Source organism: Vombatus ursinus, unplaced genomic scaffold (genome assembly GCF_900497805.2).
Source record: "Vombatus ursinus unplaced genomic scaffold, bare-nosed wombat genome assembly UNPS02014867.1, whole genome shotgun sequence".
Taxonomy (NCBI): domain Eukaryota; kingdom Metazoa; phylum Chordata; class Mammalia; order Diprotodontia; family Vombatidae; genus Vombatus; species Vombatus ursinus.
The window spans coordinates 1,551,772-1,570,233 of record NW_020954645.1 but is presented as its reverse complement, the minus strand read 5'-3'; the positions used below and the strand labels follow the sequence as shown (position 1 = coordinate 1,570,233).

The 18,462-nt window shown below is 44.4% G+C and overlaps 1 protein-coding gene across 1 annotated transcript in view; it reads left to right on the top strand.

Moving 5' to 3' along the window:
• Window positions 1-12,714, top strand: part of PRSS50 (serine protease 50) — a 13,289-nt gene extending 575 nt beyond the window's left edge. Inside the window, 4 exon segments of the mRNA XM_027842163.1 lie at window positions 2,645-2,807; window positions 5,790-6,085; window positions 8,938-9,113; window positions 12,469-12,714. Coding sequence (XP_027697964.1) covers window positions 2,645-2,807; window positions 5,790-6,085; window positions 8,938-9,113; window positions 12,469-12,714 — 881 coding nt within the window.
• Window positions 12,715-18,462: the final 5,748 nt, after the last annotated feature.

The following is an 18,462-nucleotide window of genomic DNA, read 5'->3' as shown; positions in this document are numbered from 1 at the left end:
CCCCCCCCCCCCCCCCCCCCCCCCCGCAGCCTTGACTGCCCAGAGGGGCCCACGCAGCCCCGACCCAACCCCCCCAGGGTTCCTCTTTGCTTGGGGAGATCCCCCGCCCCTCCCCTCCCTGGGCATTCTGTGTTCTAAGGCCCTTCCTACATCTCACAATCTGTGTTCTAAGTACCCTCTCAGCTCTGACATCCTGTATTCTAAGGACCCTCCCACCTCTAACATTCTGTGTTCTAAGGCCCTTCCTACATCTCACAATCTGTGTTCTAAGTTTCCTCCCAGCTCTGACATTCTGTGATCTAAGTACCCTCTCAGTTCTGACATTCTGTGTTCTAAGCTTCCCTTATGACATGCTATGTTCTAAGAGACCTTCCAGCTCTGACTTAGTATGATCCTATGATCATAATAGTTTAATCAAAAACTGTCCCACCCCTGCTCAGATCCCAGCTCTCCCAGGAATATAATGAAGGAGCAGTAGGCAAGATATGTACATTCAGCAGGAGAAAAGACTTCTTAATGATAATGACTGCTCATTTTAAATCAGATGATCCAGGCAGGCCTTAAACCCATGGTTAGATACTCATTTTCTTCAAGGCCTGAACCCATAAAGAAGAATTTGCAAATGAGTAGTGAGAACATGGTGGCCTTCCTGGGGACAATGTTCATCCATTGACTTCAAGGATCCCCTAATGGAGTAGACAAAGTTCTGGACCTTCGGGAATTTCTTATGTGTTGGGGGAAACTGTTCTTCCTTCTATCTCCATGTAGGTCCTTCCCCTTTCCTGCCATTCCCTTCTCTGCTAAGTCTACCTCTGATCTCCCTCAGTCGCTTATGGGACAAAGTAGTTACATCCAATGTATCTTGGTCCTAATGGGGAGACACCCTCAGGGAGCTAGGTCCTGCCTTTAGGATCATAGGTGCTTCAGCCATAACCCTGAAATAGGAAAGGAAAGGATCCTTGGAGATCACCTAGGCCAACCCCTTCATCATGCAGATAAGTAACTAGGGACCCAGAAGGGTTAAAAAATCATTTGCCCATGGTCACATAGTGGGAGTCAGTGGTAGGACCTTTCATCCAGCATAAAATACATGGTATAGAGGAGATGACTACAAGTCAGGCCAGTGCTTTGTAAAGCACTCTAAGTCTTCATAGAGTGACTTCTTAGTTTGGCTCCAGGGGCATTCCTGGAACACCCCACATGACTGTATATTCATAGGCTCCTAGGTTCGCAGAGAGCCAGAAGAGACTTTAGTGTCTATCTAGTTCAATTGCCTTATTTTAAAGGTGAGGAAACTGAGGAACAGAGAGGTTCAGTGATTGCTCAAGGTCACATGGGTATTAAGTGGCAGAACAGGGATTTAAGCTAAGGTCAGATGACTCCAAACCAGGTCTCTTTCCACAATCCTTTTATTCAAATGTAATAAGTATTTGTTGAATTAATAACAGCTAGGTGGCCCTGTGGATAGAGTGCTGGCCTTGGAGTTAGGCAGGCCTGAGTTAAAATCCAGCCTCAGAAACTTTCTAGCTGTGTGACCTTGGACAGGTCACTTAGCTTCTGTTTGCCACTGGAGAAGGAAATGGCAAACCACTCCATTATCTTTGCTAAGAAAACCCCACGGACAGAGGTCCATGGTGTCACAAGAGTCCAATGTGACTGAAACAACTGAACAACATTTGTAGAGTGCTACAAGGTTTGTGAAGCATTTTACATGTTTTCACATCTGATCCCCACAACAATCCTGAGAGATAGGTAACGTTGCTGTCTCCATTTTTGAGCTGAGGAAACTGAGTCTAAGAGAAGTTGCATGAGTTGCCCAGAATCACACAGCTAGGACGTGTCTGAAGCAGGATTTGGAATGCTCTGTGCATTGCATCTCCTAGTTGTCTGGTGAATAAAATTCAATTGAATGGTCTCATGAAATGGAAACAGAAACCAACTAGCCTAAAGTCCAAACGCGTGGTATCAGGGTTCCCGTCACCTCACTATCCCTGTTTGTTAGGATGGACAATCAAAGGGGAACTTCCTGAGATCCACCATGGAGTGGTGATCCCTTAGTTGTCACTACCAAGAGCTATAACCTTAGTAATGTCTCCCATCTACTCCCTATGGACGTAGGAAGTCTATGACGTAGGTAGTGCTGGAATCGTTATTATGATTTTGCAGATGGGGAAATTGGGGCTCAGAGAAGTTAGAAGATTTGCTCCGTCATACAGTAAGTATCAGAACCAGAATTCAAACCTAAGTCACTTGATCTCAAATCCAGGACTTTTTTTTTCTTTTAACAGCCTTATGATAAGATGGGTGTTTCTTGAAGTGGTAACTATTAAATAGGACTTAAGGGTTGTGACTTCAGTAGAGGACTGATGACCCAGGATTCTGGGTCCCCTCACATGTCTGTCTGTCTCTCTGTCTCTCTGTCTCTTTCACCTCTTCCCCTTCTCATCTCTCTCTCCCCTCCCTCCCTCTCTCTGTCCCTTCCTCTCTCTCCCTCTCTCTCAATTCTCTCTCATCTTTCTGTCTCAACTCTTCTTCATCTCTCTGTTGCTGTCTCTTCTGCCATCTCTGACTCTCTCTCTCTCTCTGTCTCTCTCTCTCTCTCCCTCTCTTCACCCTTGTTCTGTCACTTTTCCTCCCTCTCTAGGCTGTGGTCATTCAGCAATAGTCGACAGAGTGTTAGGTGGAGAAGAATCGGTGCCCTCGAAATGGCCATGGCACGTCAGCATTCAAAAAGACAGAAAGCACCTGTGCGGTGGGACGATAATTGCCCGCTGGTGGGTGCTGACGGCTGCTCATTGTGTGAATATGTGAGTTGAACCATCTCCAAGGCCCTTAGTGAGCTAATCAGTCACTGATTACGTCTGGATTTATATAATTTGGCCTACCCATCTTACAGTGTTGTTGGGAAAATACTTTGTAAACTTTCCTGTGATTCCAAGTCCAAGGCTATTTCCCTGTCTAGCAGGATAGTTGGGTTAGGTGGGGTAGGTTGGGTGCAAGGAGTGTGACCTGAAACTCAGGAAAGAGCCTGGAAAGGTAAGAGTGGACACTGTGTCGCAATTCTGGCAGGGGTAGGTAGAAGTAGGGTTACAGAAAGAGTGGGAGGTTGCATGGTTCTTGATCATCAAACAATATAGAATCACAGAATCTCAGTAGAAAAGACTTTAAAATCCCTACAACATCTCCAACAAGTGGTCATCTCGCACCTGCTCAAATGAGGAATACAAAAACAACCCTAGCTCTCAAGTCAGTCTGTCTACCTTTTGACAACTCTAATTTTTAGAATAGTGTTAAGACTGTTGCTTAAACTCAGTCAGCCAACTAGTCAAGAAGCCTTTATTAGGTGTTTTTCTATGTGCCAGGCCCCGTGCTCAGTAAGCACCAGGGAAACAAAGAAAGGGGAAGAAAAAATTCATAAAGAAATGAATAGATGAGTAGATGAATGAGTCAATAGATAAATTAAAGAATGAATGAATAAGTGAGCAGATGAATAAATAAAACACACAACTCGGCCCCTGCCCCCAAGGAGCTGCCATCCTAATGGGGGAAACCATATGTTAATAACTAGGTACATACAAGACCTATTCACAGTAGATGAGGAGTAATTGGAGAGTGGAGGGCATTAGCAGCTGAAGGGGTAGTAGTGGGGTCCAGAAAGGCCTCCTGCTGAGTCCTAGAGGAAACCAGGGAAGCCAGGAAACAGAGATGAGGAGAGAGAGCATTCTACGCCTGGGAGACAGGCCAATGCAAAGACATGAGATCGACTAAGCCAAAATCTCCTCAGCAGCTCTTTGCTCTTCCCTGTATGCCCTCCTTTCCCTGTATGCCCTCCTTTCCCTGTATGCCCCACTCATTCACAGCCAAGCTGTGATCAAGGTAAATCCTTGAAGCTATTTGAAATGAATTCTTGAAACTTTTTGAAGACCATAGTTATAGCCCTCTCTGTGTCTTCTCTTCTCCTGGCTAAACGTGTCTAATTCACTGAACAGATCATCTTATGGCATGACCTTTAGTCCCTAGACCATCCTGTTAAATCTCCTCTTGTCCATTTTCTTCCTACAATATAGCATCTGGAAGTGAACAAAATGCTTCAAGAGAAATACAAAGGGGAAAATGTTAGATTTGAAATCAGATAACCTGGATTTAAATGACATTTAGCTTCCCTGGGCCTCGGTTTCTTCCTCAATTAAAAAAAAAAGGTATTTGCAAGTTGAATATAAAACAACAACGATAGGACAAGCCCAAAGGCTAACACGATCTTAAACTTGCTCTGAGAAGCATAGTGTACAGGACTAGAGAGGGGATTGCTCTGCTGCCCCCTGCCCTGCTCAGACCACATCTGGATTATTATGGTTAGTTCTGGGGGCCACATTTTAGGGAGGTCATTGACAAGCGTGGACAGCATCCAGAAAAGGACCGGGGTGGGCAAAGTCCTGAGATTATTTCATATGAGGATCAGCTACATAAAATGGGAATGTTTATCTTAGTGAAAGCTTGGGGGGCATGGTGGAGGAGGGGACACACCATGGCCATCTCCAAATATTTGAAGGACTGTAATGAAAATGAGATTAGATTTGTTTTACTTTATTCTAGGAGCCAGAACTAGGGGCAGTGAATGGATGTTGCAAAGAGGCACATTTGGGCTTGATGCAAACATAAACTTTCTAACGACTAGTGCTATCCCATAGCAGAGGGGGTTTTCTCACAAAGCAGTGGTTTCTCTCTCCCTCTGCAGTCTTTGAACAGAGATTAAGTGATTGTTAACTGGGTTAGGTTATAGAGATGGCTTCTGTTCAGGTCCAGTTTGAATTTTTTTTTGGAGGCAATTGGCGTTAAGTGACTTGCCCAGAGTCACATGGCTAGTAAGTGTCTGAAGCTGGATTTGAACTCAGGTCCTCCTGACTCCGGGGCCAGTGCTGAATTCACTGTGCCACCTAGCTGCCCCCAGGTTGAGCGTGTGGCCTCTGAGCGCCCTTCCAACTCTGAGATTCTCCGATTCTGTGCCTCGTGCAAGTCTGATAAAGCTGACATCTGTGCTTTCACCCAAGTCATCGTCATACACGGTGAACAGCATAAGGCCACAGGCGGATTCCTGTGCCTTCTCACAAGAGACCTCCCCTTGGATTGGCATGATTCACTGACTCTTTGAAGATGAGCATTTTCAACAAATTCTGAATCTCAGTTCTGCATGACGCCAGCAGTCATAGACAAGTATGGTGGTTGGAAAAGAAAAGGAAACAGATTTTGATGCAGTAAGAGGAAGAACTTTCTAATAATCAACACTCTACAATACTGGCACTCTCTGGATTCAGAGTGATCTCCCTGTTACTGGTGGGGTTCAAACATGGTTTGGATGGCCACATACCAGGGTAGCTGCAGAGGGAATTCCTAGTACTTAAAGGGCCTCCTTAAGATTCTGGGACTCTGAAATCACATCACCATTCAGCATTCTCAAAAGCCACGGGGTTGTTGCCTTCATCCACGTCACAGATCTTACAGAGTGAATTGTCTAATCCAGGAATGGGCTGCCCTTGAGGACTAGAGGGCCACATGTGGCCTGGAGACTGCAGGTTCCCCAGCCCTGGTCTGGTCCAACCTGTCTTATTTTGCAGATGAGTAAACTGTGGTCCAAGAGGTTCAGCAGCTTACTCAGCATCCACAGCTAGCAAATGGTGTAGCCAGGACTCAAAGCCATGTTTTCTGATTCCCCAGCCCCACCCCCGAAGTCCAATGCTCCTTCCATTTCAATGTAACGATGACATTGTTAATGTCTTCCCTCTCTCCAACAGCAATGCTAGTTTTACTGTTTTGATGGGGAGCATATTTCTCCAAGAGAAGTCTGCATCGATTGTCCGGGTCCCAGTCAAGCGAGTGGTTATCCATCCCAGCTACCAGGAAGTCAGATACTGGTCGTGGATTGGCCGAGAGGACGACGTAGCCCTCCTCAAGCTGTCCCAGGAGCTGAAATACAACAATAGCATTTCTCCTGTCTGCCTTCCCTCCCCCATATTTGATCTGAAAGTTGGGTCCTTCTGCTGGCTAACAGGCTGGGGCCAGACAAACATATCCTCATCAGAAGGAAAAGGTGAGGAAATAGTCCCATGGGACTAAGGAGCCAGCCTTGTTCTCTCCTCTGGTATTCTTCAGTGGTCTTGGGTTCTTTCTCCCTAGCTCTTGCACATCATAGCCCTCACTGTACCCACTCCAGCTTTTAAGTCCTGCTTGCCACATACGTGTCCATCTGCCTACTTCTTGACTAGTTTAATTTTATTTGTTATCAATTAGTCTAACCTACTTCCTGACTGGTCTTATTTAATTTGCCCAGGAAGGGTATTTACCCTTTCTGAATAAATCACAGCAGCCACAATTCCTTCCCTGTTTCAGTTTGCAGTAGCTCAGTCTGCTGACAAGGTGATTTGTGGCATCTGTGTTCCACTTTGTCTGCTGTCCATGGCCCTCTGCTGTGCCCAGGTCACTGCTGGTTCCTGAGACTCTTCTTCAACATGTTTCGTGGAACCAAAATTATATGTGTCATGATTTGAACCCAGTCCCCAGTGCCCCCCTCCCCATTTAGCAATCCCTCTCCCTCATCCCCAGGAAAGCTTACACTAAATCACAAGGGCCCAATAGAGCTTCCCCTCAGGAACACTTGTGTTTGAACAGAGGAGGATGAATAGCACATGATTTAACAAAAGAAATAGTTCTGTAATGATGGGATTTCAGGCATCGACTTTTTCTTTTTTAAATGGAGAGTGTTGTCTTTTTTTGTAGGGTTTTTCATTTTTGGCACTCTTCAGATCACAAAAAGTAATACAGTGCTTTAGGGTTGAATGGAGAAGGATAAGGCAGAGCCAAAGGGAGCAGGAGCAGGGAGCCATTAGATGTGAGGGGAGAGGATTTGCATTTCAGTCCTGATATGTGACTTTGATTTGGGCCTCAATTTGCTTAACTGTAAAAAGGGGTTGCGCTCAGTGATCTTATAAGGTGCTTTCTATAGTGCCTGCTATGGACTATACCAGGCAGTGTGCTAAGTGCTTTACAAATGATCGTCATAACAACTCTGGGGGGGGGTAGGTCCTAATTTTAATCTTATTTTACATTGTTGTTATCTAATCCAAGGTGTAACTGAGCAGCAATCCCCTTAAAGAATAGCTAAAGATTAATTATTAAGATTAATTAATAAGCCTTTTCCCTTGAAGGCCTCCGATATAATAGGCAACACAAACTCACTGTTTCCCAAGGCAGCTAGCTCCTTTTCCTTCTGGACAGCTTTGGTTGTTAGAAGATGTCGCTCAGATCGTATGCACTAAACTCTGCATCTCTTGCAACTTTGCTAATCTCTCAGTTTTCTTTCCCTAGACATTTATTAAATGACTATTATATTGTGAGATCCTGTTCTGGGCTCTGTACCATGTGTAATCCCCCATCTCCATGGGGGGTCTTTCAGTGCTTGAAAGACATCTACCCCTATCAGTCTCCTCCCAGGCTAAGCGTGCCTTATTCCATGGGGTTCCAATTGTAGGACTTAGAGCCTGAAGTAGGTTTAGAGGTCACCTATCAAGTCCAATCCCTTCACTTTACAGAGGAAGAGACAGGACTAGACAAAGAAATGACTTCTACCTGGGCAAGTCACTTAACCCCAATTGCCTCACACACAAAAAAGAAAAAAGAAAGAAAGAAATGACTTGCCCAGGATCACACATAATAGGTTGCAGAGCTGAGGTTCAAACCCAGGTCCTCTGACTCCAAAACTAGTGTTCACATACAATCATAGAGAGAAATCTGCCTGGTTCCAGACTAGATATCCTAAATGTAATGAACTTTTCAAAGGTCTAGATTGCCCTGGACTGGCTCGGAGTGAGGCTTCTGCGTTCTTTTTCCCCTTTTGGCTCCCATTGAAAATTTTTCTTATGTTGCTGGACTGAGTTCATTGGTGCATTCTACAATCTCAGACTCATTGTGAGCCAATTGAAAAGCCTGGCAAACTTGTAAGGAATTACTTAGACTGCTATACAGTCCCTTGGCTAGCTAAGTATCTTATTACCTCATTCCCATTAGGCAATAGGTATGGAATGCCAGCAGATACATAGAACAATTCCTATCCTTTCACTGTTAGAATCATTCCCTCCAATTCATGGGTTACCCCTCAAAGGCCTGCTTTTATTAGTTTGAGAATTATGTCACCCAAGGATCACCTGATAGAATATGGCATTCTTGGCCTAACAAGAGACTTATCGGATGGCTGTTTTCAAGCATTGAAAGATCCACCATGGGGTTGGGGGATTAGATGTGTTCTGCTTAACCTTAGAGGGTAGAGTGGAGAGGAAGGGATAGAAATGGTGAAGAGACAAATTTTGGCCCATATGAGGAAAACTTCCTCACAGTGAGAAAAATCCCCAAAGTCGAATGGGCTGCCTTGGGAGGTCATTGTCGTCATTGGAAGACTAGAAGCAGGGCCTGCTCGTCACTTGTCAGAGATGCTGTTGAGAGTACTCTCACTCAGGTTGAGGTTGGCCAAAACACTCTCTCTGAAGTCCGTTCAACACTGATACCCTATGCCTCTGGATTCAGGATACACCCGTGCTCCCGCTTCATAGTGGACATCCTTGCCCTTTCTTTCCAGAGTTCAGTGGAAGCTAGGGGCGAAGATGAGTACTAAGGAGTTAGAAAGAACTGTCTGGTGGTGGCAGAGCAGGAGAGAGGTTTAGGCTCTTCCTCTGCTCTCCCTTTCCTGAACCTTCCTGAACCTGTGACTACAGTGACTGAAGGAGTTTGTTAGCCTGTCCATGCTCTGAACACTGGGTGGGCTAGTGGTGTCATCCCTGGGAGCTACCCCGTGGGCTTTGGGATGGTCTGGTTGAGGGGGGTGGAAGTAGTGGGGGCATGGCAGGGGGATCATGAAACAAAGAAGGCTTTAACCACTGAGGTCTTTCCCAGCTCAAAGCCGCAAAACACCAATAGTTAATGGTCTTCGTGAAGCTGAGATCCAGGTCATGAGCAACGATGAATGTGACTCCCGCTACCATGAAATTTCAGAAGTGCCCAGCATTGTCCGCATCATCACCCCTAGCATGTTGTGCAGTGATTATTCCCGAGGAAGAGGCTTCTGCCTTGTGAGTTCTCTGTGTAAGACCCAGTGCTTAGTGCAGTACCTGGTACCTAGTAGATGCTTAGTACATATTGATTGATTGATTGAGGAATGGAGAGAAACTTTCCCCTACCTTGGTGCCCACTCCCCAGCCCCACCTCCATCTTTCATATCTCAGGGCACTTAGTCATTGTCAGAGAAGGGAATGACTTTGGGAGGAGTCATAGGAGCTTAGTGTAGATTTAGAAACATCACACAACCTAGGTGTCTAGAGACAGATTGTGGAGCAGAATTCTAGAATTTCAGAGACTGTCTGTGAGGCAGGTAGGTGGTATCATAGCACATAGTGCTCCGGAACCTGGAGTCAGGAAGCCCTGAGTACAAATACAGCCTCAGGTACTTACTTGCTCTGTGACCCTGGGTAAGTCACTTTATCCCCTGTCTGCCTCAGTTTCCTCATCTGTAAAATGAGTATAATAATAGCACCTCCCTCCCAGGATTAGAGTCAGGATAAAATGAGATTACATTGCTGAAGCACTTGGCAAAGCTTAGGGCTTTATGTAAATGGTACTATTGTTATTATTAATAGTCAGCATTGTACAATATAAATGCTAGCTGTTATTGTTAGTGATAATGATAATTATCATTACATTGTTACAACTTACATTGATAATAATAATAATGATAGCTAGCGTTTATATAATGCCTAGTATATGCCAGGCACTAAGTGCTTTACAAATATTCTCTCATTTGATCTTCATCAGAACCCAGGGAAGTAGGTGCTATTATTACACTTCTCTTACATTATTATTGTTGTTGTTATTGTTGTTTAATCCGAGCTGTAACTGAGCAGGATTCCCCTTATAAAATCCCTGAAAATTAGTTTACCAGCCTCTTCCCTTGAAGACCTCCAATATAGTAGGAAACACAAACTCACTGTCTCCCAAGGCAGCTAGCTCCTTTTCCTTTTGGACAGCTTTAGTTGTTAGAAGATTTTCCTCAGATTGTATGTGCTAAAATCTGCATCTCTTGCAACTTTGCTAATTACTCAGTTCATTCATTCCCCAAACCTTTATTAAATGCCTATTATATTACAAGACCTAGGCCCTGGGGGTAAAAACAGTAGATATATCAGACTGCTTTCAAGCAGTTTTCTTTTTTTTAATTTAATATTTTATTTTATTTTTCCCTAATTATATGTAAAAACAATTTTAATATTCTTTTTTTTAACATTTTGAGTTCCCAGTTCTCTCTTCCCCTTCTTCTCCCCTCATTGAGAAGGCAAGCAATTTCACATAGGTTATACATGTGCAGTCACATAAAACATATTTACATGTAAATCATGCTGTGAAAGAAAACACAAAAACCCCCAGGAAAAATAAAGAAAGTAAAGAAAAAGTATTTGCATTCAGACTCTATCAGTTCTTTCTCTGGAGATCAATAGCATTTTTCATCATAAGTCCTCCAGAGTTGTCTTGGATCAATGTATTGCTCAGAATAGCAAAGTTATTCATAGTTCACCATCATACAGTATTGCTGTTCCTATATACAGTGTTCTGCAAGTCTTTACAGGTTTTTCTGAGAGCATCCTGCTCATCATGTCTTATAGCACAATAGTATTTTATCACAGTCATATACAACAACTTGTTCAGCCATTCTCCAGTTGATGGGCATCCCTTCAATTTCCAATTCTTTGTCACCACTGAAAGATCTACTATAAATATTTTTGTCTGTATAGGTCCTTTTCCTTTTTGTTTTTTATCTCTTTGAGATACAGACCTAGTAATGGTGTTGCTTGGTCAAAGGATATGCATAGTTTCATAAACCTTTGGGCATAGTTCCAAAATGCTCGCCAGAATGTTTGAATCAATATACAACTTCACCAACAGTGCATTAGTTTCTTAATTTTTCCACATGCCCTCCAACATTTGTCATTCTCTTCAGTCTCATTTATTCTCATTTGTCTTCTCTTCAGTGAATTTTTGTGTATCTTTCCCTCTTTGGCCAATTCTGCTTTGCAAAGCATGCTTCTCTTCCTTGGATTCTTATGCCTCTTTTACCATTTGGCCTATTCTGTTTTTTAAAGTGTTATTTCCTTCCATATTTTTGGTGCCACCGTTACCAAGCTGTCAACTCTTTTTTCATGATTTTCTTGCATCACTCTTGTTTCTCTTCCCAATTTTTCCTCTATTTGTCTCACTTGGTGTTTAAAATCCTTTTTAAACTCGTCTGTGGTCTGAGGCCAATTCATATTTTCCTCGGAGGCTTGGGATGTAGCAGTTTTGATTTCATTGTCTTCTTCTGAGTTTGTGTTTTGATTTTCTCTGTCACCATAGCAACATTCTATAATCAGGATCTTTTTCTGTTGTTTGCTCATTTTTCCAGCCTGTTTCTTGACTTTTAACTCTATGCTAAAGTGGGGCTCTGCTTCCAAAATGGAGGGGGCACTATCCCAAGCTTCAGGTTTTTTGTGCAGTTTTCAGAGATATTTCTGGGAATCTGTAAGTTTTTTGGTTCTTCCAAGGTGGTATGATCTAGGGAGAGCTGTGTTTGTGCTCTGGTCTGTGAGTGGCCACAAGCACTGTTTTCCACCCTGGAACTGTGACTAGGGTACCAGTTTCAATAGTGTTAGTGCTCTTCCCTGCCTGAGACTGAGACCCAGGACTGCAATCAATGACTCTTCCCTTTGTGGTGTAGAAAAAAGAGAGTTGGTCCCAATCTGAGACAGTGAAGAGAATTAGTTCTAGAGGAAGAAGCTCGGCCTTGAGTTTGCGCTTTGCTTTTTTTCCCCTTGCACCTTTGATCGAGTGCATCTCCGGGGATGGAGAGCAGGGATTGTTCTCTCCTGTCTTCCCCCACAACTGGGGCTAGTGTCTTGCAGAAGCCCACAGCAGAATCCAGAGGCCATAAGTGGAGTGGAAGTATGGGGCCTAGATTTGGAATCTTGTTCTCTGCAGCAATGCCATGTTCTTTGCTACATGATACCATGACAGCTCCCTCCAGAATCTTCAGCAAGGAGTCAGGCACCGGCCACCTCTTCTCTCTGTTCCTGGAGGCCCCTAAAGAATGTGTTCTTTAGCCAGATTTTCTGACTTTTCCCAAGCCCATTGGATTTCTTACAATGTGTCTGAGGCAGACAGTACTGTATCATCACAGAGCTGTAGTCACATGCAGCACAACCATATACAGTCACTGTATTCCCACCCCCCAAGCTCATATACTGCCTAGATATCCATCTGTAGTGTGAGCTTCACTCTACAAGGCCATGCAGGCCTCAGCTCATCCCCTTTCCCAGCCTCACTAATAATTGCCCTTCCTCTCTCTCTCTCTCTCTCTCTCTCTCTCTCTCTCTCTCTCTCTCTCTTTCTCTCTCTCCACAGGGAGATGATGGGAGCCCACTCGTCTGTAAAGTTGACGGAACTTGGTTCCAAGCAGGGATAGTGAGCTGGACCTTGGGATGTGCTGAGAAGGATACTCCAGGTGTCTATTCTCGGGTCAGCGAGTATGCCCTGTGGATCAATAAGGAGATTGCAGAGTTGAGCTATGCAGTCTCCACCCTCATGGCCTCCTCCTGGATCACACCCCTGTGCCTGCTGTTGCCCATTTGTCTCATGATGGGTCTCTGAACTCCTCTCCTTCCCTTCTCTGAATTCCTCCTCCCTGCTTCACCCCCTCTCACTATCAGCCCCCTACTATTCCTGGAAGCTTTCCTTCACTTCCTTCTAGGAAGTCCTCAATTCTTGATGCTTCCCTGAGGATTTCACTCCCCTCCTTAGCCTCATAACCTCTAACATAGCTGAGGCTCAGGAGGTTGAGTGGCTGAGGTTGGAGGATTGATTTCTAAGGCTGAGTGGGCAGGTCAAGGAGCCATCTGAAGATATCTGAGGCAGGAGGTGAGGCCAGAGGGAGAGGAGTAGCTCCTTGGGAAAGGATAGGATACCAGGGTTCAGGGTTTAGGGTATTTGGGTCCAATAGGCCTCATTGTGAAGGGGAGGGAAGAATCAGAAAGAATGATTTTAGAAATTGATAGGAAGATGGTAGCCATTCAGCTCAAGCAGAGGCAGCCAAAGGTGATGTTGGGGAGAGGGTGTGGTACATGAGTGCTCACTCATGCTACCCAGAGAGAGATTAGCACAGTACTGTATCTTCCATATAGCAGGGACTCAATAAATTCATGTTCATTGATGGTTCGTTTGATTCTCTGTTCTTCCAATGCTGAGCAGGTGCCTTTGTCTTCTAGCATTGATTGTGATGTAAGAGTAACACCAGACTGTCTTATTTTTGTTTGATTGTAGAAACCCCAAATGTCAGAGCTGGGCCAGCTCTTAGAATAGGAAACAAATGAAAAAAAGCAGAGCTGGAATGGACCATGGAGATCACCTAGTCCTGTTGCTTCATTTCACACATGAACAAATTAAGACCCAGAAAAAGTTCTTGCCCAAAGTTCATTGAGTGAATTAGTGGCATTGCTGAGATTAGAACCTAGGTCTCCTGATTCAAGGCATCATGAAATCTTGAGACTGATTTTTACCACCCCCACCCCAGAACATGAAGGGGCAAATTTCTTCCATCATAGGCCACTCTCCTGAATCTCCATGTTTCCTGCTGCCTCTTCTTCTAAAGCTTTCCTCCCACCCTTCCTGGGTCCATCCTGTGCACACACAGTTCAGATGCACTATTAATATTTACGACAATGTGAGACGATCTTTTGGGGGCTAGGGAACGGGTGACTAGCTGCATTTGAAGTCACATGTGTAGTCTTCTATGCCCTGGTTGGCCTGATTCAGTATCCAGACATTCATCATCTCTTCCAAAGCATCCCTGGCCATCATCAGCTGTTCATCAACAGATTTCTTCCCCATCACCTGACCCTTAGAGTTATGGTTTAACTGATTAATCCCCCTTCAAGAAGGGATTAGACACTCTCTCCAGAGTTGAAGTTTAATGATATGATCCTGGTGACAAAGAGTAGGGGTAGGTATCTAAAGAGACCAAATGTAGCTGCCAAGGGACTTCTCAACTGAGCTCGGTGTCAAGCAGAATACGCACAAAAGATGGGAGAAAAGGGACATAGCCAAAGATGAAGACCAGTAGAAGGCCAGTGAAAACAGAGCAGGAAAGGCTAAAGCCTAGGGTAGAAAAAAGGCCTGAGAAAATTGAGAAAGGAGCAAAAAGAGGTTTGGGTGAGCTTTTTGGGAGGGAAAAGGGCAAGAAGATAAGTAACATACTGGTCTCTTGGGGGAAAGAAAACAGCAGCTCAGCTCCTGTGGAATGAATGTATGAATAAATGAAAATGCATTTTTTAAGCACTTACTATATGCAAAGAACTGTGCTAAGTGCTAGTGATACACATAGATAATCTGAGGCTGTCCCTACTCCAAAGAAGCCTACAGCAATGGGGGAGACATCACATGTAGGATATTTCCATTATAAATCAGATGACAAGGCCCCCTGGTCAGTCCTTACAGGGCAGCCCCAAAGCAGATGTTAAGACATCTTCTTTCATGGCCTTTCCACTGATAAAACCCCGTATCTACATGGGAAAACCATTTCCACGACGCCAAGGACATTGGTGGTGAGAACTTTCTCTAACTGTGGTTGCTAAGGAGGCAAGGGCTGTAGCGCCACTGAGGCTGTCGCCAGATCACATCACCAAAGGGGCTACTTCCTTCCTGGGCTGGAATGGCGGGTTGGTGGTGGTAAGGAGGGTGAGTCCCTTGTCTGCAGGGATTGTTCCCTTCCAATGCTGGCAATGGAGCCCAGGATGGAAGCAGTCGCAATGGTCTGGGGGCACTGCTATCCTCAAGGCTCGTGGGTGGAGAGACCTGGACTCATAAAGTCCATTTTCTTTCTCCACAACCGTCAGTCATGGGGTGGCTTGCTCACCCCCCTGACTGATAAAATAATAATAATAATAATGATGATGAACATTTATATGGTTTCCAAAGCACTTTGCAAAGATTATTTCATAATAATTAATAATAATGAATATCTAACACTTGCATAGCTCTTACTATGTGCCAGGCACTGTGCTAAGTGCTATATTATTATTATGCCAATTGATCCTCACAACCACCCTAGGAGACAGGTGCTATTATTACCCCCATTTGACAGATGAGGGAACTGAGGTAAACAGGTTAAGTGACTTGCCCATATCCTCACAACAATGTAGAGAGGCAAGTGCTATTGTTATCCCCATTTACTGATGGGGAAATTGAGGCAGGCAGTTCAGTGACTTGCCCAAGGTCACACAGCTAGTCAGTGGCTTAGGTTAGATCTGAGCTCAAGTCTTTCCTGAATCTAGGTCCAGTGCTCTAACCACTGTGCTTCACTAGTGATACTCAGAGTGGTGTTCAGTCATTCCCTAGGTGGGCACCAATTTTGAGCTTCTGCTCCTCCCCATCCAGCAGGATCCCCCAGCACTAACACAAGGTTAACGGTTTTCAAGGTTGGGAACAAGAGGGAGAATAAACATAGTTCATTTATTTATTTATTCATTTAGTTTTAGTTTTCAACATTCACTTCCATAAGATGTTGAGTTTTAAATGTTCTCCCCCTCCCTCTCCTCTCCCCTCCCCAAGATGGCATACGGTCTGATATAGGCTCTACTTATATATTCATATTAAGCTTATTTTCACATTAGTCTTGATGTAAAGAAGAATTAGAACCAGCGGGAGGGAGCACAAGAAAGAAGAAACAAAACAGAACAACAAAAGAAAAGGAGAGCAAATAGTATGCTTCCATCTGCATTCAGACTCCACACTATGAACACAGTTTAGAGCAAAGGTGCTTCACCTGGTTTCCAAAGACACTTTGGAGGTCTGTGGATGTGTTTCAGGTGGTCCATGAATTTGTGTGTGTGTGTGTGTGTGTGTGTGTGTGTGTGTGTGTCTGTCTGTCTGTCTGTCTGCCTTTCAATATAATTGATTTTCTTCATAAACCTATGCATTTTATTTTATGTATTTTAAAATGTTATTCTGAGAAGGGACCTCTTAGCTTTACCAGTATAGAGGGAATAAAAGTCCAAGAAAAGTGAAAGATAGTATGAGTAATAATAACTAGCATTTCTATTGTGCTTACTATGTGCCAGATGCTGTCCTAAGTGCTTTTATAATTATTATCTCATTTGGTCCTCCCAACAACAGTGGGAGGTGGGTGCTATGTTATCCCCATTTTACAGATGAGGGAACTGAAGCAGACAGGGTTAAGTGACTTGCCCAGGGTCACAGTTAGTAAGTGTCTGAGGCTACATATAAACTCATGAAGAGGAGTCTTCCTGACTCCAGGTCCAGCACTCTTTCTACTGTACCGCAAACATGAAATTGGTAGCCCAGAGACCTGGGTTCCAATTCTGGCTCTGCAATTTTTTTTATACCTGGGTGACTGGGCAAGTTAGAGGATCCTCATGGCTGGAAGGCGCCTTGGAGGACATTTAGTGGGGTCTCCGCCTAAGATGCAATAATGCTGTACACTTCCCAACATCTGGCCATGCAGATTGATGGGGAGCTCACTGCCTCTGGGAAGCAGCCCCTAATCATCAGATCACCGGACAAGTCTTCCTCGTATGGAGTTGAAATCTGCCTCCCTGCTACTTTTCAGGCATTGCTGTTGTCTTCTGGAGCCAAGACCAAGTATGATCGCAGAGAAGACTGCAACATGAGTAGAGTTGGGAAGGACTTTACAGACAAGGAGACTGAGGCCCAGAGGGGTCACTCGCCCAAGGTCATTGAGTTACCAGGTAAAAGAGCCAGGATTCGAATTAAGGTCCCATGACTTCAAATCCTGCTGCCTTTCCCGGATGCCACACCACTTGAAGACGATGATCGTGTCCTACCTCCCCTGGTCACCTCTATTCTCCAGGGTAAATATGCCCCATTCCTTCAAGCGATCCTCATAAAATGTGGTTTCCAGGCTCCCCACCATCGTGATCATGCTCCCCTGGATTTGCCCCAGTATCATCTACTCAGTGGATAGAGCACGGGGACCAAAGTCAGGAAGATCTGAGTTCTAATCTGGCATCGGACACTTACTAGCTGTGTGACCCTGGGCAAGCCACCTAACCCTGTTTGCCTCAGTTTCCTCATCTGTAAAATGAGCTGGAGAAGGAAACAACAATCCACTCCTGTGTCTCTGCAAAGAAAACTCTGAAAGAGGTCACGAAGATGTTGGACATGACTGAAAGGACTTGACAACAAAAATATCTACTGTCAGAACCTCAGTTTATTTATCTGAAAAATGGGGCTAGAAGTCCTTGGCCCTACCTACCTCATGGAACACTCAAAGAAAGCAATTGGCAAATCCTAAAATGCTGTAGAAATGGAAGCTAGTGTTATTATAATACTATGCAAATCAGTTTGTGTTTCTTATCCCCAAGAGTCTCCCCCTGAGGCTATAGGAAGTCCCTGAAAATGTGATTTCCATGTGCCTTCAGCAATCTTGGAGAAATTGTGTCAAATGGGAAAGATGAAGAGGTGTGGAAAAGGGCAAACATTTTCCTAGCTTTCAAAAAAAGTGAATTCCAGAAAGTATAGGTCAGTGAATTGTCACCTTGATCATCAACAACATTTTAGAAGGGATTATTATTAAATGGACAGATTCTCAGGTCTTCCCACAGCATGTGGTACTGGGTGAGGCACAAAGCAAGGAGGCTGTCAATGTTTATTGAATGGATTAATGAATGACTGAATGAGGTTAACAGTCAGTCTGTCCAGGGTAATGGGTCATTCTGTGACTATGGTTAGGACTCACTTCTATGGTCAATGCTAGAGCTAAGTCTGTAGCTTTGGTCAGTCTGTGGCCAGGGACAGAGCTCAGTCTAGTTTGTAGTAATCATAACAGAGGACATTCATGGCTACTGCTGCAAGGTCCACAAGCCATCTTATGTATGGCGGGAATGATCTGATTCAAGCTCTGTAATGGACCTGTGAAGTAGGTGTTGCTGGATTTAATATTCTTATTTTACAGATGAGGAAAGTAAAGTGCAGAAAAGTTCACGGACTTGTTCAAAGTCACATAGCAAGTAAATGTCAAAGATGGGTTTCATCCTAGGTGTCTCCTCGTTTTAGGTGCTAACTTGTGTTGTCTATGCCAAGGGTAGGGTTCACACTGTGGTTGGAGTTAGGACTCAGTCTGGGGCCAGGAGAAAGGTTTGGTCTTTGAAATAACCACTGAGTTAACAAGTTCCTAAGTAGGAGTTCAGAGTGATCCTATACACACAACCCCATCATCCCTGGATCCCAATCCCTCTCCTCCTGAAAGAGGGTATCTCAGTCATACTATAAACTGCACCCTCCCTCCGTCCTTCCTTGGGGCCCATTCACCACTTGCTAGCTCCCTTTGACCCAGATCCAGTCAGAACATGCCCAATGAAACAG